Raw genomic sequence first — 21,430 nt, 5'->3', positions numbered from 1 at the left:
TTTGTCAGATGTGTAGATTCCTATAACCACAACCTCAGTCAAGATACAGAACTATTCCATCACTACAAAGAGCTCCTACACCTGTCTCTCTTTTCTTACCTTCCCTAACCACCGGAAACTATTAGTCTGTTCTCTCTCTCTGTAGTTTTGTCATTTAAAGAATTTTATATAAATAGAATCACACATTATATGACTTTTTGATACTGGGTTTTTCCACTCAAAATAATGCCCTTGAGATCCATCCAAGTTCTTGTGTATATTGATAGTTTGTTCCTTTTTATTGCTGAATGGTATTCCGTGGATATATTACAGTTTACTTAACTGTTCACCTGTTGTAGTACATTTTGGTTATCTCCATCTTCAGTTTTTGGCTATTATAAGTAAGTTGCTATAAACAATTTATTTTTGCGGGTTAAGTGCCCAGGAGCATGATTGCTAGATTATGTTTAGTAAAGAAACTGGAAAGTTACTTTCCAGAGTGGCTGTACCATTTTACATTCTCACCAACAATGTATGAAAGATTTAGTTTCTCCACATCCTTACTCTCATTTGGTATTGTCATTATTTTTATTTAAGCCTTTCTGATAGGAGTGTAGTGACAACTCATCATGGCCTTAATTTGCATTTCCCTAATGGCTAGTGATGTTTAATATCTTTACATATGCCTACTTGGCATCTGTACATCCTCCTTGATGAAATACCTCTTCATGTCTTTGGCTCATTATTAATTGGTTTGTTTTTAATTAATAAAGTTTATTTTTACTGTTGGGGTTTTGTTTTTTCAAAAACAACTTTATTGAAGTGTAATTTTTCTGAGCTATAATTCAATACCATAAAATCCACCCTTTTTGAGTGCATAATTTAATGGTTTTTAGTATGTTATAGTCACAAAGTTTTGCAACCATCACGGCTATCTAATTCCAGACCATCATTACCCCCCAAAATAAACCATTAGCAGTGGTTTCCTGTTTCACCCAGGCTCTAGAAGTAATTGATCTGTTTTCTGTCTGTGTTGATTTACCAATTCCTGATTTCTTTGATTAATATTTGCATGGTACATCTTTTTCTTCCTTTAATTTTGAACATGGCTGTATTGTTACAGTTGAAGTAAGTTTCTTATAACAGCATATAGTCATTTTAAAAATTGGTGTATTTATACCATTTACACTTAATGTAATTATTGATATGTTAGGGTTCAAGTTTGCCCTTTTATCTATTTTCTGTTTTTTCCCACTACTTTCCTGTGGATAACTTGAACATTTTTTAAGAATTCCATTTTGATTTGTCTATAGTGTTTTTGAATGTATCACTTTGTATAGCTTATTAGTTGTTGCTTTAGGTATTACATTATATATACATAACTTACCACAATCATTATTTTGTTACTTTTGAGTGAAGCATAGAAATCGTACCTACGTTCACATCCCTTTACCCTCTGTTATTTATAATTTTAAATATTTTTATTTTTAAAATATTATTTAAATATTTTAAAATATATCTTAAATATTTTCTCTATATACTTGGATAACCACATGATTATTAAAATTTTTGCTTAAACTGTCATATATAATTAAGGAAACTTAAAAGAAGGAAAATACATTATATTCTTCAATATTTTTACTACTACTTCTTTTGTCATTTATTCTTCCCTAATTTCCAAGAGTTCTTTTTTTGTTATTTCTATTTAGAGAATCTCTTTTAGTTATTTTTTTTAGGGTAGGTCTACTAGTGACACATTTTCTTAATTTCCTTTGATCAGAGAATGTGTCAATTTCCCCATTCTTTATTGAAGGATGTTTTTGCTGGATATAGAATTCTGGGCTGCAAGTTCATTCTTTCAGCTCTTGAAAAATATTGTGCTACTTTCTTCTGGCCTCCATGGTTTCTAATCTGCTGTCGTTGGACACTCTCCAACTCCCCACTCCCCTCTTTAAAAGAGATGTTTCTCTCTTGTTAATTTCAAGGTTTTTTTCCCCCCCTTTGTCTTTAGTTTTCAGAAGTTTGACTGTAGTGTATATCTTCGCATGGATTTCCTTGGGTCTGTCTTGTTTGGAGTTTTCTCAGCTTCTTGAGTCTATAGGCTTATGTCCTTTGCTAAGTTTGGAAAATTTTTAGTCATTATTTTTTCAAATAATTTTTTAGCCCTGCCCTTTTTGCCTCTTCTTCTAGAACTTTGATGAAACTAATGTTCTACAGGTCCATAAGGCTCTTTTCATTTGTTTCACTTTTTTTCTCCCGTTTTTCTTTATTGAGATAGGATCTCTCTCTGTCCCTTAGGCTAGAGTGCAGTGGTGCAATCATAGCTCCTTGTAACTTCGAACACCTGGGCTGAAGTGATCCTTCTGCCTCAGCCTCCCAAGTAGCTAGGACTACAGATGTGTGCCACATTGCCTGGCTAAATTTTAAAAAAAGTTTTTTTATAGAGACAGGATCTTGCTGTGTTGCCCAGGCTGATCTGGAACTCCTGGCCTCAAGCAGTGCTCCCACCTGGGCCTCCCAAAGTGCTGGGATTATAGTCATGGGCCACTGCACCTACCCCTCGATCTGTTTTCTGGAATAGGTGTTTTCTATAGTTCTGTCTTCAATTTTACTCATTTTTTCCTCTGTTTGCTTCATTCTGCTATTGAGCTTATCCATAGAGGTTTCTCTTTTAATTTGGTTATTTATTTTTTCAATTCTAAAATTTTCTTTTTGAGCTGGAGAGGGTAGAGATAAGGGAATAGCTCCAATTTAAAATGCCACACCATACTGTTCTAACCAAGGCTCAATAGCTTATCTTGAATAGATGCTTTTTAGATTGTGTATTTGGTTAATGTCAGAATTTTGAAATAGTTGATTTTCATTGCTTTTTTTAATTTTGTTTTGTTTTAAGACAGAGTCTCGCTCTGTTGCCTGGGCTAGAGTGCCATGGCGTCAGCCTAGCTCACAGCAACCTCAAACTCCTGGGCTCAAGCGATCCTTCTGCCTCAGCCTCCCGAGTAGCTGGGACTACAGGCATGTGCCACCATGCCCGGCTATTTTTTCCTTTTTTGGTAGAGACGGGGTCTCTCTCTTGCTCAGGCTGATCTCGAACTCCTGAGCTCAAATGATCTGCCTTCCTCGGCTTCCCAGAGTGCTAGGATTATAGGCGTGAGCCACCACACCCAGCCCTGATTTTCACTGTTTAGCCAGCATTTTTGCTGCCTTTATGGGAGAGTGGGTTCAGTAAGGTATTTACTCTGTCATTTCAGAAGTTGATGTTTCTTTTGTTTGGAATATTATTATTAACTCATGTATTTACAAATATATATGCATATATATATATATATTTGATGGGCTTGAATCCATTGCAGTCATCATTAATTTGATGATCAAATTGAGCATTCTAGAGCAGTGAGAGTTCTTTCAGATTAGTTCATGTGTTGTCTTTTATTTTTGGTATGTTTAGTCCTTGCTTTCTGACACAATAAGATTCCCAGGTACCTGTTACATGTATTCTGCCCCAAAATTGGAATCTGCCATTTCTCTGAAGAGCTCCCCAGCTTTTTTTAAAAAAGTACTTATGATATATAGAGACCACAGTCTGGGTGCTGGAGTGCTCATTGATACTAGGTTGTCATTTCTTCTAGACCTTACTCATAGACATGGCTAGAAAATACATATCTTTTGAAGGGAAAAGAAAATCATGATTTCATACTGATATTTACAATTTTAATTTAAAACTATAGGATTTTAGCCCGGTATGGTAGTGTATACCTATAGTCCCAGTTATCCAGAGGCTGAAACTGAAGGATAGCTTGAGGCTAGCTAGCCTGGGCAACATAGTGAGACCTGTTTCAAAAAAAAAATTACAGGGTTTTTACGTTTTGATTTTATGCTTGTATCTCATCTCTTTTGGAAATGTCTTGTTCCCAAATGATGTTATTATCATTACTTATTTGTTTTTTTTTTTTTTTTTTTTTTTTTTTTGAGACAGAGTCTCACTTTGTTGCCCAGGCTAGAGTGAGTGCCGTGGCGTCAGCCTGGCTCACAGCAACCTCAATCTCCTGGGCTCAGCGATCCTACTGCCTCAGCCTCCCGAGTAGCTGGGACTACAGGCATGCGCCACCATGCCCGGCTAATTTTTTGTATATATATATTTTAGTTGGTCAATTAATTTCTTTCTATTTTTGGTAGAGACGGGGTCTCGCTCAGGCTGGTTTCGAACTCCTGACCTTGAGCGATCCGCCCGCCTCGGCCTCCCAAAGTGCTAGGATTACAGGCGTGAGCCACCGCGCCCGGCCCTTATTTGTTTTTATCCTATGAAAATCCTACAATTGTTTCAAAATAACAATACCAACATTCCAAATATCAGTATCATACGGGATCTCAGTCTGTCACCCAAGCTGGAACACATTTTGTTTGTTTGTTTTTTGAGACACAGTCTTGCTTTGTTGCCCAGGCTAGAGTGAGTGCCATGGTGTCAGCCTAGCTCACAGCAACCTCAAACTCCTGGGCTCAAGCAATCCTATTGCCTCAGCCTCCCAAGTAGCTGGGACTACAGGCATGTGCCACTGTGCCCAGCTAATTTTTTCTATATATATTAGTTGGCCAGTTAACTTCTTTCTATTTATAGTAGAGATGGGATCTCGCTCTTGCTCAGGCTGGTCTCGAACTCCTGACCTCAAGGAATCCACCCGCCTTGGCCTCCCAGAGTGCTAGGATTACAGGCGTGAGCCACCGCACCTGGCCAGGCTGGAACACATTGATGTGATCATAGCTCACTGTAAGCTCCAAATTCTGGGCTCAGGCAATCCTCCTGCCTCTTAAGTAGGTAGGACCACAGGTACCATCATGCCAACTAATGAAAAAAAATTTTTTTGTAAAGATAGGGTCTCGCTGTGTTGCCCACTCTGGTCTCGCACTCCTGGCCTCAAGCAATCCTCTTGCCTTGGCCTCCCAAAGTGCTGCCACCATGCCTGGCCCAGAGTATTGAATTTTAAAATGATTTAAAGGACTCTTCTTTGTGGTTTTGCCACCAACAGTTAGGCTCATATGTTTTAGCTTCTTTACAATTTTTGGATTGTTTTCTTTCTATTTAGTTGTTTATAAATTGTATAAAGTATCTACATACTTCCCACATCATAAGATTCCTACTTTCAAACTGATACTAGTTCTCCTCCATATACATAACCAATTTTAATACTTTTAAACTTTTTTCTGTTGTTAATTTTAAAAAATATTAATTTTTTTTGAGGCAATAATCTCACTCTTGCCCATGTTAGAGTGCCATGGCATCATCGTAGCTCACTGCAACCTCAAAACTGGGCTCAAGCAATTCTCTTGCCTCAGACTTCTGGGTAGCTGGGTCTATAGGCATGTGACACCATGCCTGGCTAAGTTTTTCTCATTTTAGTAGAGACAGGGTCTTGCTCTTGCTCAGGTTGGTCTTAACCTCCTGAGCTCAAGCAATCCTCCCACCTTGGTCTCCCAGAGTACTAGGATTACAGGTGTGAGCCATTGTGCCTGGCCTATCATTTTTTTCTGTGAGTATGTACATATATCCTATTATCTCTCTCATCTTATACAAAAAATAGTGATACAAAAAAAACTGCTCTGTAGTGTGGTTTCACTTAGCAATATATTTTGTAGATTATTCCACATTAGTATGTAGAGGTTGTTCTTATTGCTCTTTACAGCTGTGTGTAGTACTGGATGTGCATGCCATATTTATTCAACCATTTCCTTATTGATGGGCATGGGAGTTATTTCCAGTCTTGGTATTACAAGTAGTGCTCAAAGAATAGCTTTGTACATATATCTTTTAGTATTTTTGCCAGCATTATCTTTGATATAGATTCCTAGGAGTGGGATTGCTGCATCAAAAAGTAAATACATGGCTGGGCGCAATGGCTCAGGCCTATAATCCTAGCACTCTGGGAGGCTGAGACAAGAGAATTGCTCAAGGTCAGGACTTCGAAACCAGCCTGAGCAAGAGTGAGACCCCGTCTCTACTAAAAATAGAAAGAAATTAATTGGCAAAATAAAAATGTATAGAAGGAATTAGCTGGACATGGTGGCACATGCCTGTAGTCCCAGCTACTTGGGAGGCTGAGGTAGGCGGATCGCTTGAGCCCAGGAGTTTGAGGTTGCTGTGAGCTAGGCTGACGTCACGGCACTCTAGCCCTGCCAACAGAGCGAGACTCTGTCTAAAAAAAAAAAAAAGTAAATACATATGTAATTTTGCTAGATAATTGCCAAGTTTTCTTCCACAGAGGTTGTATCATTATGCTTTAACTGTTTAATTATAGCCTCACCATACAGTATGTTGTCAAACTTTGGAATGTTTTCTTTCTTTCTTTCTTTCTTTCTTTCTTTCTTTCTTTCTTTCTTTCTTTCTTTCTTTCTTTCTTTCTTTCTTTCTTTCTTTCTTTTCTTTCTTTTCTTTCTTTCTTTCTTTCTTTCTTTTTTTTTTTTTTTTTTTTTTTTTATATAAGACAGAGTCTCGCTTTGTTGCCCAGGCTAGAGTGAGTGCCGTGGCGTCTAGCTCACAGCAACCTCAAACTCCTGGGCTCCAGTGATCCTTCTGCCTCAGCCTCCCGGGTAGCTGGGACTACAGGCATGCGCCACCATGCCCGGCTAATTTTTTATATATATATCAGTTGGCCAATTAATTTCTTTCTATTTATAGTAGAGACGGGGTCTCGCTCTTGCTCAGGCTGGTTTCGAACTCCTGACCTTGAGCAATCCTCCCGCCTCGGCCTCCCAGAGTGCTAGGATTACAGGCATGAGCCACTGCGCCGGGCCTGGAATGTTTTCTAATCTGATGTTTCAGTGTAGTTTTTGTTTGCATTTTTCCTAAAATGAGAAAATTTGCATATCTTTTCGTATATTTAAGGATCACTTTCATTTCCTTTTTGATAGACTCTTTTTATATATTTCATTCATCATTCTATCAGATAATTAGTCTTGTTTCCTATCATTATTAGTAGTTTTTATTTTTACTTTTTAAATTATTATTTTTAAATTTTTTGTAGAGATGGAGTCTTACTATGTTGCCAAGGCTGGTCTTGAACTCCTGGCCTCAAGCCTCCCAGAGGGCTGAAATTACAGGCCTGAGCCACTGCACCTGGCCCCAGTTTTAGTAGTTTTTAATGTATGAGAGATTTTAGTTGATTGATCATTTTTATTGTTTATTTTTTATTTTTAAATTAGCATGCTGTTTAAGGGACTAGAGTCCTTGCTAAGAATAAGAACCATGAATGCCCAGTCTTGTTATGTTTTAGTAATGGAAACTGAGTTTCTACTGGCTTGTAGTTCTAGAATGCTCTCAAAGCAGTCTTTGTTGCCTTGTGTTTTTAATAAAAAAAATTTCAAATACATAAAACATATGGAAAAGAATATAATAAACATCCATGTACCTAGCATGAATATTTAATTAATATCGACGTTATCTAATATTTGTTTCCTTTTTTTTAATGTGGTAAAATGTTCATATGTAAAATTTATCATTTTAACCTATTTTTTAAAATTTTTTATTTTTATTTATTTATTTTTTATTTATTTTTTTGAGACAGAGTCTCACTTTTGTTGCCCAGGCTAGAGTGAGTGCCGTGGCGTCAGCCTAGCTCACAGCAACCTCAAACTCCTGGGCTCGAGCGATCCTCCTGCCTCAGCCTCCCGAGTAGCTGGGACTACAGGCATGTGCCACCATGCCCGGCTAATTTTTTTTTTTTTGTATATATACTTTTAGTTGGTCAATTAATTTCTTTCTATTTTTAGTAGAGACGGGGTCTCGCTCAGGCTGGTTTCGAACTCCCGACCTTGAGCAATCCGCCCGCCTCGGCCTCCCAGAGTGCTAGGATTACAGGCGTGAGCCACCGCACCCGGCCTAAAATTTTTTATTTTTAAAGAGATCAGATCTCACTATGTTGTCCAGGATGGAGTGCAGTAGCTATTAAGTGTGCAGTTCATTGGCATTAAATACATTCACATTGTTGTGCAGTCATCACCACCATCCATCTTCAGAACTTTATGTTTCCAAACTGAAACTCTGTACTCATTAAACAATAACTCACCATTCCTCACTTTCCTTAGTTCCTGGCAACCGCCATTCTTCTTTCTGTCTCTGTGGATTTGGCTACTCTGGGTGCCTTATGTCAATGCAATCTTACTCTGTGACTGGCTTATTTCACTTAGCATAATGTCTTTAGAGTTCATCTATGTTGTACATGTGACAGAATTTCCTTCCTTTTTAAGGCTCAATAATATTCCATTGTATATATTATATGTATCATATTTTGCTCTTCTGTTCTTTTTTTTTTTTTTTTTTTTTTGAGACAAAGTCTCGCTTGTTGTCCAGGCTAGAGTGAGTGCCGTGGCGTCAGCCTAGCTCACAGCAACCTCAAACTCCTGGGCTCGAGTGATCCTTCTGCCTCAGCCTCCCGAGTAGCTGGGACTACAGGCATGCGCCACCATGCCCGGCTAATTTTTTTTTTTTATATATATATCAGTTGGCCAATTAATTTATTTCTATTTATAGTAGAGACCGGGTCTTGCTCTTGCTCAGGCTGGTTTTGAACTCCTGACCTTGAGCAATCCGCCCGCCTCGGCCTCCCAAGAGCTAGGATTACAGGCGTGAGCCACAGCGCCCGGCCTTCTGTTCCTTTGTTGATGAACACTTGGATTGCTTCTATCTTTTGGCTGCTATGAATATTGCTTCTAAGGACACTTGTGTACAAATAACCTGTTTGAGTCTTTGCTTTCAATTCTTTTGGGCATATATACAAAAGTGCAATTAGTGCATCATATGCTAATTTAAAAAGGTATTTTGAGGAAGATATATAGTTTCCCACAGTGACTGAACCATTTTGCTTTCCCACCAGCAAGCAGTGCACAAGAGTTCCAATTTCTCCACATCCTCACCAGCACTTGTTATTTTCTGCTTTTTTAATAGTAGTCATCCTAATGTGTATGAAGTGGTATTTTATTGTAATTTTGATTTACATTTCCCCAATGATTAGTAATGTTGAACACCTTTTCACATGTTTCCATTTTTAAAAGAAAATAAAACAGAATACAGTTTAAGCTTCTTTTATACTTCCTTTCTAATCCTGTTTTCTTCTCCCTATCCTCAAAGATAACATTGTTGAAGTTAATGTATATTCTTTCCATCTTTCTTTTCATACTCTTATTATTAATATGCATGTATTCATAAACATTCTTGCAAGTTTTGTTTTGAAGTCTGAATTGTATCTAGCTGTGCTGTTCATTCTGTACTTGCCTTTTCTGCTTGATGTGTTTTTTTGAGACTTATTAATGTCAGTACTAACTAGCTCATTCATTTCAACTACATTCCATTGAAAGATTAGCATAATTGCTCTATTCTCCTACTAATGGCTTCCAGTCTGTTGCTGTTACAAACAGTGCTCTGGTGAACATCCTTATATTTGCCTCTTTGTGTTCACGTGAAGCATGGGTTCCTCTAGGGTGTACTCATTCAACAACTGTTTATTGAGAACTTGCTATGTGCCAAGCATTGTTCTGGACAGAGGGATATAATAGTGAACAATATCCCCCCATCCCTGCTCTTAGGGAGTTTATGTGAAGTGGGGTTATTGGATTATGGAGTACTTGAATCTTTGCTCACTCAACAAGTATTTATTAAATGTCTACTGTTTACCAGGTATTTTAAGAGTCTAGGTGATAGAGATATAGGAGTGACCAAAACAAAAGTTCTGTCATCTTGGAGCTTATGAACTAATAGGGAAGATTAAAAGACATATGGTACACTGTCAAGTAGGAATGAATGCTATGAAGAAAATGGAAGCAGAGCACCATTTAGATGGGTACTGATGGAAGGCGTTTCTGAACAAGCAACATTTGAATAGAGACTTGAGTGAAATGATCCATTCTGGGAGGTGAATTTTTGAGCTAAGGGAATAGCAAATGCAAAGGCTTTGTGGAAAAAGCGTAACTAAAGAAGAATTTGACAAGAAACTCATTGTGGTGAGCAGTGAGAGTCTGGTTAGGGATAAAGTGGAAGGGTAGGTAGCCAGGGGTCAAGTCATGTAGGGCCTTTGTAGTCTCTCATAGATTTTAGATTTTATTTAAGTGTAATTGAAAGGTGAAAGATACTGTGATTAGGCCTTAGACACTAGCAGTAGATATGGTGGGAAGTAAGTAGACTTGGGGTATGTTTTAAAGATAGTGCTTACAGAATTCTTTTATGGATTGGATATAAGGTGTAAAACAGAGCAAGCGAAGCAAGGATAATGATACATTTTTTGAATTGAACTAGAATATTGACTAATAGTATCTTTTACTCAATTGGAGAATACTTAGAATCAAGTTGAAAATTCAAGTTTGAAATGCTACTGAGTATCTAAAATGTTTGACATTAAATACTAAATTTCAGTCCAAAGTGATTGTAATAGTTTATACTCCCGCTGCTTTGTTTGATCCATTTGGGTGAACTCCAGATTTGGGTACCTTTTCAGCAAGAGACACAGCATGTTAAGCTACTGTTCTGTTGAGATTCATTGATAATCAGTACACTTAGGGAACCTGTCATTTTTTTTAAAACTTAATTCTTTTGTACAAAATCAATTTAACTTGCTGTGAAGTAAATTCTGTAAGTTAGATTTACTAAGTTTATGTTTATACCTTGAGTTTAATTGGGATTCACCTCTTTCTGTCTTGTTTTGTTTTTAATTGCAGATGCTGGCTCTGGTGTAGAAGAAGTGGAATTAAGCTGGGAAGATTACCTAGAAGAGACAGGATCCACAGCAGTTCCCTATGGGTCTTTTAAACATGTAAGCAATGACTGTTCTTGCTTTACTGGTTATATCCCTTTCTTTTGAATCAATGAACCTTCATTAGAGAATTTAAAATTATTTTATTAATAAGTTGGGGCACTTGAATGAATTTAAGAGCTTTTTCCTTTTCCTTCCTCCTACCAACCTGATTAATAAAACTTGATATATTCTTAAATTCTTTTCAGTTTTGTATGTTTTCTGCTACTCAAAGCAGGACTTGTCTTTTTGACCCTTTATGAATATTCTTTTATTTTTGTCAAGAAAACTTCACATAAATTATTTATTTTCTTGTACTTTATTACATTTACTTTGTTGCATTTATTGGTTTGCTCATTGAAAGTGATTTTAATAACAATATTTACCTCCCCTCATATTGAGCAGAAACATAAGGATGTCATACATTGGGTCATATTAGCGGCTTCTGCAGCCCTGTTTAATGCCTTAACAACCCAGGTTAATGCTTTATCAATGGACAACATATTGGCCCTATATGATAATTTTAGTAAGCAAATATTCCAAATTTTATTAATACGTTCTATCTCCACCTAGTTTTTAATTCTTTTTTCTTAGACCCAGTTTTTAGTCTGTTCCACCCTGAACTTCCTCTTAAAACACATATAATTCTTCTTTCTTTTTTTTTTTTTTGAGACAGAGTCTCGCTTGTTGCCTAGGCTAGAGTGAGTGCCGTGGCGTCAGCCTAGCTCACAGCAACATTAAACTCCTGGGCTCAAGTGATCCTCCTGCCTCAGCCTCCCAAGTAGCTGGGACTACAGGCATGCACCACCATGCCTGGCTAATTTTTTTCTATATATATTACTTGGCCAATTAATTTCTTTCTATTTATAGTAGAGACGGGGTCTCGCTCTTGCTCAGGCTGGTTTTGAACTCCTGACCTGGAGCAATCCGCCCACCTTGGCCTCCCAGAGTGCTATGATTACAGCCTGTGAGCCGCCGCGCCCGGCCAGAATCCAGTTTAGAACACAGAAAGGAGGGAAAACGGAGTCAAAGAAGGAATTAGAGATAAATTAGATTTGCAGGGAGGAAGAAACAGAGTGAAAAAGCCTTCCTCGTGCATTCTGGTACAAGGAGTAGCACCTACTATGGGAAAGGCACTAAGCTGTACCTCAATGCTCTAGAACAAAAACTTTAGGTTTTAGGTGAAGGAATACAAACTATATTAATTCCAGGGCAAAGGTGAAGATCCCTTGCACCCCAGGGAATAGAACAGAAGGAAAAAAGCCCTCTGTCCTTGGGAGAGGGACAGGAATACATGCTAGAGCATAGTAATCCCTTACAGTTGAAGAAGAGGTAGGATCACTGAGACCTTCCCAATCCTAAAGACTCAGAGACACAGACCCTAAGACTAAGGCTGAATCTCAGAGAATGCCCCTCCCCGTTTGTCTCCCTCTACCAAGTTAGAAAGTGTTGGGTAATAGTAGTCTATTGCAGGGGAGGCAGAAGCATGGAGAGAGATGGTCTCTGAGGTGCAGTCACAAAGAGAAAACCTAAATCTGAGGGTGCAGACATTGAGGAAAAAAACTCTTCTGGAAAATGAGCCTACATTCTGAATGTTATATAACGCTAGAGGAACTTGAAGCCTATGGTGCACTATGACTAACCATAGCAACAACAAAACCGAAACCCAGCTCCACTCCTGTCTTGGCTGGCTTATTAACCTCTTCCCTCGAACTAAAGGCCTAAGAAAAGACGAAAGATGCCCATTTCCAGGCATAAATACTATTTGCTTCAGTCTCAGCTGTTTTATACATGATATATGGCTTTCAGCCAAAAATTATAGGGCCCATAAAGAAGCAAGAGAAAAACAGCCAACTGTCAAAGATAAAGCAGTCAGCAGAACCAGACTCATATGACAGATGTTGGAACTATCAGAGGATTTTAAATAACTGATTAATAGGTTAAAGGCTCTAGCAGAATAGGTGGAGAACATGCATGAACAGAAAAGGAATTGCAGCAGGGATGGAAACTATTAGGAAAAATGAAATGGAAATAATAAATATGAAAAATGTGATAACAGAGTTAAATACCTTTGACAGGCTCATCAGTTAACTTGACACAGCTGAGGAAAGGATCAGTGAATTTGAAGATAGATCAGTAGAAATTGCCCAGATTGAAACACAAAGAGGAAAAAAACAAAACAAAACTGAAATACCCAATGGTTGTGGGATAATATCAAAAGACTAATGTATTTGTAATTGGAATCTCAGAAGGAAAGAGAGAATAAGAAAGAGATGTTTGACAAGATGATGGCAGATAATTTTCCAAAGGAAAGAAAGATATCACACCACAGATCCAAGAAGCTCAGAGAATGCAAACAATAAATACCAAACAAACAAAACTCACCCAGATGCATCATGTTCAAACTACGGAAAACTAGAAAGAAAATCTTGAAAGCAGTTAGAAGAAAAAAGTTCCCTTATAGATAGAAGAACAAAGATAAGAATTACAAGCAAAATTCTTTTCAGAAATTATATAACCCAGAATACAGTGGGGTAAGATTTTTAAGGCATTGAAAGAAAAATTCTGTCAACCCAGAATTTCATATCCAGCAAAAATTTCATCTGTTTTTTAAAAAAAATTCATCTGAAAATAAAGGAGAAACAAACTATTTTTTTAAGGGAAAATAAAAATTAAGCAAATTTATTACTAGGAGACCAGCACTGCAAAATATATTAATAGAAGTTCTTACGACAGAAGGAATTTGATATCAGACAGAAACTTGGGTCTACACAAAGAACAACAAAGAATGATGGAAATGGCATAAAAGTAGGTAGATATAAGGTTCATTTTTTAAAAATTTTAATGTCTCTAAAAGATAACTTTGAAGGAAAAATGGTAGAAATGTATTGTGTATTTATAGCATATGTAACTACAATAGCACATATGATGGTAGGGATCATTTCAGAGTATATGGTTTAAGATCTTTATACAACACATGAAATGGTAAAATATTATTGGTAAGTAGACTACATTAAGTATGCATACTGAAATCCTTTCTGCAACTACTAAATTAAAAAAAATTATTGTAGTAAAATATACATAAAATTTATCATTTTAATTTTAAGTATCCAGTTCCAATGGCACTAAGTATATTCACAATGCTATACAACCACCAGCAGAACTTTTTTTATAATCTCACAAACAGAAACTGTACACATTAAACAATAACTTTCCATTTCTTCCTTCCCCCAGTTCCTGGTAACCACTATTCCACTTTCTGTGTACCTCACATAAGCGGAACGATACAATATTTGTCCCTTTTTTCTGTTTTATTTTTACTTAGCACAGTGCTCTTAGCACATCATTTTACTTGTTTAAAAAATTCTTTTTAGTGATTGCCGTTGATTTTACAATACACATTTACAACTAATCTAAGTCCTCTTTTTTCCCCCAGGTTCTCTTTCACGTAACACTATATCACTTCACAGGTAGTGCAAGTAAGCACCTTATACAAAAGTGTTCCCAGTTCCTCCTTCATGTCCCTTATAACATTGCTATCATCCATTAATTTATAAGCTGTAATAGTTATAAGCTATAATCACCAAATAGTTTGTTGCTATTATTATCTTGAACAACCTGTTATCTTAATATCTTATTTTAAACAATCTGTTAACTTAATTGAAAGTTCAATTAAGAATAGCAAAAATTAGCTGGGCACAGTGGCACGGGCTTATAGTACCATCTACTCAGGAGGGTGAGGATCACTTGAGCCCAGGGGTTCAAGGCCAGCTAAAGATTTTATTTCATCCTCTTTTATTCTTTCTTTAATGCTTTTCCTTTCTTCGGACCTACATTATTTTTCTTCTTTCTAAAGAATTTCTTTTAATATTTCTTGCAAGGCAGATCTACTGGTGACAAAATCTCTTAATTTTTGTTTGAGAAAATCTTTAGTTCTCCTTCACTTTTTTTGGCGTGTGTGTATAGGACAGGGTCTTGATTTGTCACTGGAGCTAGAGTGCATTGGTGTCAGCTCACAGCAGCCTCAAACTCCTGGGCTCAAGTGATCCTCCTGCCTCAGCCTTCCAAGCAGCTGGTACTACAGGTGCCCAGCACTGTGCCTGGCTAATGTTTTATTTGTTTTTTTGTAGAGACAGTGTCTCGTTATGTTGCCCAGGTCCGTCTTGAACTGCTGGCCTCAAGCAATCCTTCTGTTTCGCCCTTCCACAGTGCTAGGATTACAAGTGTGAGTGTCACTGTGCCTGACTTTCCTTCCGTATTTTTTTTTTTTTTTTTTTTGAGACAGTGTCTTGCTTTGTCACCTGGGCTAGAGTGCAGTGGTATGATCACTGCAACCTTAACCTCCTGGCTCAAGTGATTCTCCTGCCTCAGCCTCCTGAGTAACTCAGAGTACAGATGTGTTCCACCATGCCTCACTAATTTTTTTTTTTTTTTTTTTTTTTTAGACAGAGTCTCGCTTTGTTGCCCAGGCTAGAGTGAGTGCCGTGGAGTCAGCCTAGCTCACAGCAACCTCAAACTCCTGGGCTCAAGCGATCCTCCTGCCTCAGCCTCCCAAGCAGCTGGGACTACAGGCATGTGCCACTATGCCCGGCTAATTTTTTCTATATATATTAGTTGGCCAATTAATTTCTTTCTATTTTTTAGTAGAGACGGGGTCTCGCTCTTGCTCAGGCTGTTTTTGAACTCCTGACCTCGAGCAATCCTCCCGCCTCGGCCTCCCAGAGTGCTAGGATTACAGGCGTGAGCCACCGCGCCCGGCCACTAATTTTTCTATTTTTTGTAGAGGTGGGGTCTCACTCTTGCTCTCAGGCTGTTCTCAAGCTCCAGGCCTCAAGCATTCCTCCTACGGCAGCATCCCAGAGTGCTAGGATTATAGGCATAAGCCACCATGCCCAGCCTCTCCTTCACTCTTTAAGGATAATTTTGGTTGATACAGAATTTCTAAATTGATGGCTTTTTGCTTTCAATTTTTTAAATATATCACTCCACTCTCTTCTTGCTTGCATAGTTTCTGAGGAAGGAAAAAAAAGAAAAAATAATAAAGAAGAGTGTTAGAGAAGAATTAAAGAGATAAAATAAAATCTTTAATTTTTCTTATTCTTTATTGAACTAACGTTACAGTTTGTTCAAAGTAACAATATATTCAATTATGTATAAATATGTGCTTATGTATAAATGAAATGGTAGCAATGCTATGAGTTGGGAGGGGGGAGTTAGAATTGTTTTGTTATTGTAAGGTACTCACACTACCTGTGAAGTGGTATAGTGTTATTTCAAAGTAGACTTTGATTGGCTTAAACATATACTGGAAACTCTAGGGCAATCACTAAAAATAGTAAAAAAGAAATATAAATGATATGCTAAGAAAGAAGACAAAATAGCATCGTATAAAATGCCCTTTTAAAACCACAGAAGCCAAAAAAAGAGTAGAAGACAGAAATAAGAACAAAGAACAAGGCAGTAAATTCAAAACAGTTAGATAACATATATCGTAGATAGTAATCCAACTATTGAATGTCAGTGGTCTAAATGCACCATATAAAAGAGATTGTCAGAGTGGATCAAAAATGGGACATAACTATATATTATTTATAAGAAAATCACTTTTATATAAAAGTAAATGGATGGAGAAAGAAGTAAACATAGAGAGCTATAACATGCTAACACTAATCAAAAGAAAGATGGAATAGCTATATTTCAGACAGAGTTGATTTCAAAACAAGGAAAATTATCAGAGATAGACATTACATAATAATAAAGAGGTAATTCTCCAAGAAGACATAACAGTCTTTAACATGTATGCATCTAACAACAGAGCATCAGAATATATGTGGCAGAAACTTACAGAACTGCAATGAGAAACAGATGAATCCAATTATGATAGTTGGAGCGTTCAATACCTTCCTCTCAGAAATGGACAGATCCAGCAGCAGAAAATTAGTAAGGACATGGTTGAGCTTAGTGACACTGTCAATCAACTGGATATACTGGACATCTGTAGACTGCTTCATCTAGCAACAGTAGGATACACATTCTTCTCAAGCTCACATGGAGCATTCACAAAGATAAATCACATTCTGGGCCATAAAACACACCTTAACAAACTTAAAAGAATAGAAATCATACATTGTCTACTCTCAGACCACAGTGAAACTAAACTAGAAATCAATAACAGAAAGGTAGCTGGACAATCCTCAGATACTTAGAGCTTAAACAATACATTTCCAAATAACACCTGGGTCAAGGAAGAAATCTCAAGAGAAAATTTAGAAATATTTTGAACTAAATGAAAATACGGTAACATCAAATGTCTACGATTAAATGTAACAAAAATTTGCAAGGAAACTCAAAATCATTAAAAGACCTATATACATGAAGGGCTATATCTTGTTAATGCAGTAAGAGAGTCACTATTGTAAAGCTGTCAGTTGTCTCTAAATAAATCTATATATTTACTGTAACCAAATCAGATCTCTCCCCAAATTAAATTTTAGGCCAAATTAAATTTTAGGTAGAAATTGACAAGCTGATTCCGAAGTTTCTATGAATATATAAAGGACCAAGGATAGCCAGATACACCTAAGGAATAAGACAAAACAAGAAAACTTGCTGTACTAGATACCAAATTTAATAAAGACAGTGTAGTGCTAGTCTAATGAAAGACATACCAGAATCAGAGCCACTTTTGTAGAGACACTTGATTTACAACAAAGGGTTTTTCGAGGAGTGAAAAAAATCATTATTTTAAGTGTTATTTCACCATGTCTAAAGCCAGCAGCACTTTTTTTTGGGGGGGGGGCCCAAACCACGTGGCTTTATTATACACTCGTGGATGAGGTTCTGGGGCCCCAGAAGGGGCTGAGACCTTTTATACCCTTTGGGCCTGGCTAGGGACTTTTGGCGGGAAGAGCTGGGGATTTTAGGAGGGGCTGGAGGTATTTGTGGAATCCAAGAGCCAAAACTTTCTTATCCAGGTGGACATCTGGGTGTGGTTCCTCTCAGCGGGGCCTGGCAGTTTTGTCCTTGGTGGGTCTGGTCTCATGAACCTTTTCTTTTTGATCTAGGGAAGGGAGGGGGCCACCACTAGCCTTACATTCCGGCCTTTTGGTTAGATGGGCGCTGCGCTCTTTCTGACTACTTCCTGCTAGGAGGGGGCGTAGTTAGGGGCTATAGGCCGGGTCGTTGGTGGAGAGGTGATTGGTAGTGGAAAGTATGGATGAAGAAGTAGTTGGTTTACTGCCACTTGCGACAGCTCTTGTAGGCGGCGCTGGAAGAACTGTAAAAGACAGGGAACAAACAGAAAGATTAGGCAGATGATGACACCGGGTGGCAATGGCCAGGTAGCCAAAGGGAATTATATCCATCCCAGCGTCGGAGGTTGTGCAGGCCTTTACTCAGGTTGGTGAGCTTGTCTATGTTCTGCTCCATAAGGCCTGATTCGCCAACATAGCAGCAGCATTCTTTATGAAGGAAAAGGCAGGTTTTTCTTTTTCCAGCCATCAGCGGATCTGCAAAATCTTGGGCAGAAATGACACCGTGGCCCAGGGCACCTCCCGCGAGCCCTGAGGCCACAATGGAAGAGGCCAAGCTGAGACCTACCTTGACAGGTAGAAAGATGGCTAGTCTTGGCTGGGGCCCTGGGAGAAGCCATCCAAACTCAGACTCACCGTATAGAGTTAATTGAGGGACCACCATGACAAGGAAACAAGGACCTGGGTGGATGTATTGACGCAGTGGGTAAGTGTTCCGTTACACCAGAAGAACTGTCCCGGAGCAGAGGAGGTGGCTGTGGTCACAGTATGGTTGGTAAAGCAGCATCCATGAAGTTGTAGGTGGGGGTCAGTGTGGGAGGTGAGAAAGCACACGAGATCTGTGTAGGGTTGGCCTGTAGGCTCGGGTTCCCAAAGGGAAATGCGAGTGAGCTGAGTGGTGCATGAGGGAGCTGATGAGGGAGTTTGAGGGTTAGAATAATTTAGAGGGACAGCAGCCACCAGGGGCTGCTGAAGGGAGGCACAGAGGAAACAGTGGGAAATATTAGGGATTATTTCAGAGGAATTTAGGAAGGTGTGGGTGTGCTGTATGATATCTAACCAAGAGGTGAGAGTAGGGTTATGGGGACGAGAAGAAACAAGTTGTCCAGCCAGAGTCTGTTCTGCCTTCTGGGAAGCGGTGCCCTCGGGGAGGCGGGACGCCTCTATAACCTGAGAGGCAGAGACAAGAGCATAGGCTGCCCGGAGTTTGCCGTCATCTCCCAGGGTTGAGCTGCCATCAGCAAACAGTGTTAAGTCTGCATCTGAGGGGTTGGTCCGAAAGGTCGGGCCTAGAGGTGGTGGCGGCATTGACCGTCTCAGGGCAGGAGTGAGAGGAGAGGGTTAAGGATGGGATGGGGAGGCCGGGTGCGGTGGCTCACGCCAGTAATCCTAGCTCTCTGGGAGGCCGAGACGGGCGGATTGCTCAAGGTCAGGAGTTCGAAACCAGCCTGAGCAAGAGCGAGACCTCGTCTCTACTATAAATAGAAAGAAATTAATTGACCAACTAATATATATATAGAAAAAATTAGCCGGGCATGGTGGCGCATGCCTGTAGTCCCAGCTACTTGGGAGGCTGAGGCAGGAGGATCACTTGAGCCCAGGAGTGTGAGGTTGCTGTGAGCTAGGCTGACGCCACGGCACTCACTCTAGCCTGGGCAACAAAGCAAGACTCTGTCTCAAAAAAAAAAGGATGGGATGGGCAGCAAAGTAGCAGGGTTCAGAGTAGCAGATTGTGTTAGGGTAACGTTGGGATTTTCTATGAATATGAGATGGAATTCTTGTAATCTAGAGGGAGTGAGGAGCGCCAACGAGCAGTGAGTTAGGAGATCTTGAAGGCAATGGGTAGAAAAGACATGAAGGTCTTGTCCTAGGGAAAGCTTTTGTGCTTCCCTGGCGAGAGAGGCTGCTGTGCCCAGTGCCCTAAGGCAAGGCAGCCAGCCATGGACAATGGTGTCTAGTTGTTTGGATAGATAAGCAACTAGAGTACAGGTGGGTGGGCTCCAGGAGCCTAAAGGCTGGGTGAGGACACTGAGGGCCAGGCCCTGGTGCTCACCTGTGTAGAAGTAAAAGGGTTTTTTAGGATGAGGGAGGCTTAGAGGTGGTGCCTAGAGTAGAGTGTCACGAAGCTTTAGAAATTCATGGCTGACAGCTTGGGGGCTTAGTAAAGGGCCAGCGGGGCATCACGGCTGCCTCGCAGAGGGGTTTAGCAAGGAAAGAGAAGTTAGGGATCCAGTGTCGGAAGAAACCAACAAATCTAAGGAAAGACAGAATCTGTTCAACAGTCGTGGGTTGTTGAAGATCGCGAAGAGCCCGTTGGTGGTTAACAGTGAGATCCCGGGACATGGGGGCGAGACAAAGCCCAAGATAACTGACTGTGGGCTTGGACAGCTGGACTTTGGAGGGGGACACTCGACAACCCTTGGAAACAAGGAAGTTAAGTAGAGAGGCAGTGCGGGTCTTAGTGTGCCGTAAAGAGGAACTACAGAGCAGTAGATCATCAACATATTGGAGAACAGTGCTAGGCTGTAAGGGACATTGAAGTAGGTCCTGGGCCAGAGCCTGACTAAATAGGTGGGAGCTGTCCCCAAACCCCTGGGGCAGGACAGTCCAAGTGAGTTGTCTAGATGTATTTGTGTCAGGATCTCCCCACGTAAAGGCCAAGAGATTGTAACTGGCTGGGTCTAAGGAGATAGTAAAGAAGGCATCTTTGAGGTCCAGAACAGAAAAGCAGGCAGTGGAGGGCGGAATATGAGAAGGTAAATGGCAGAGATTAGGCACTACAGGATTTATGGGGATAACAGCATCGTTAAAGAGCCTCAGCTCCTTGACCAGCCGGTAGGACCCGTTTGGCTTCTTTACCGGGAGAATTAGTTGGGATTAAATGTTTTTCACGCAGAAGACATTCTATAATGGGTCTTAGACCTCTGCAGTGGGTCATTGAAACAGGGAACTGGGGGCGGGAAGGGAAAGATGAAGGGTCTTTGAGTCGAATGAGGACAGGGGTGTGGTGTGTGGCCACTACTGGGGTATAGAGGTGTCCCAAACCCGAGAGTCTACAAGTTCAGGTGGGAGAGGGCACATCTTGGGAGAGGCGGAGGGTAGGGGTGAGGAATCTGAAGAGAGGGATAGAAGGAGAAGGGCGGATGTCCCTGAGAAAAAGTGGAGTATAGTGCCTAATTTGGCTAATAAGTCTCTTCCTAAAAGTGGAACAGGACAGGAGGGCATGATAAAGAAGGAGTGGGTGATGGGACAGTTGTCTATAAGACATGTCAGAGGACCAGTAGTAGGGGCCATGAAGGTGTTAACCAGAAAGGACACTGTCTTACCCGCTACCTTGATTGTTACCCTGGGCTCAGCGAGGGTGATCGGGGTGGCAAAGCCGGGCCTTCGTCGGTCTTCTGCAGCCAAGCCCAAAATCTTCAACGGCAGGTCTGGGGGTGGAAGGACTGACCCTCTAGACGTTTGTCTCAAGGGGCAATCACTCTTCCAGTGTCCCTCTTGACCACAGGCCGGACAAGGCTTATTGGGCTGACTTGGCTGTGGGCATCTGTTGGCCCAGTGGCCTTCCTTACCACACTTGAAGCAGGTGCCCAGCGGAGCACAGCTGGTGGCTTTAGACGAGGTCGATGGCTTTCCAGGCCCCATCGG

The 21,430-nt window shown here is 39.9% G+C and overlaps 1 protein-coding gene across 5 annotated transcripts in view; it reads left to right on the top strand.

Moving 5' to 3' along the window:
- The window catches only part of SFMBT1 (Scm like with four mbt domains 1), a 165,745-nt gene that overhangs the window by 87,473 nt on the left and 56,842 nt on the right, over positions 1-21,430 (top strand). For all 5 annotated transcript variants that reach the window (XM_076008480.1, XM_012771581.3, XM_076008476.1 and 2 more), the window contains one exon: positions 10,678-10,772. In XM_076008480.1, coding sequence (XP_075864595.1) covers positions 10,678-10,772 — 95 coding nt within the window. The remainder of the gene's footprint in view (positions 1-10,677; positions 10,773-21,430) is intronic.

This window comes from Microcebus murinus, chromosome 1, assembly GCF_040939455.1.
Source record: "Microcebus murinus isolate Inina chromosome 1, M.murinus_Inina_mat1.0, whole genome shotgun sequence".
Lineage (NCBI taxonomy): Eukaryota > Metazoa > Chordata > Mammalia > Primates > Cheirogaleidae > Microcebus > Microcebus murinus.
The sequence above is the reverse complement of the archived record's forward strand: the minus strand, read 5'-3'. Positions and strand labels throughout refer to the sequence as shown.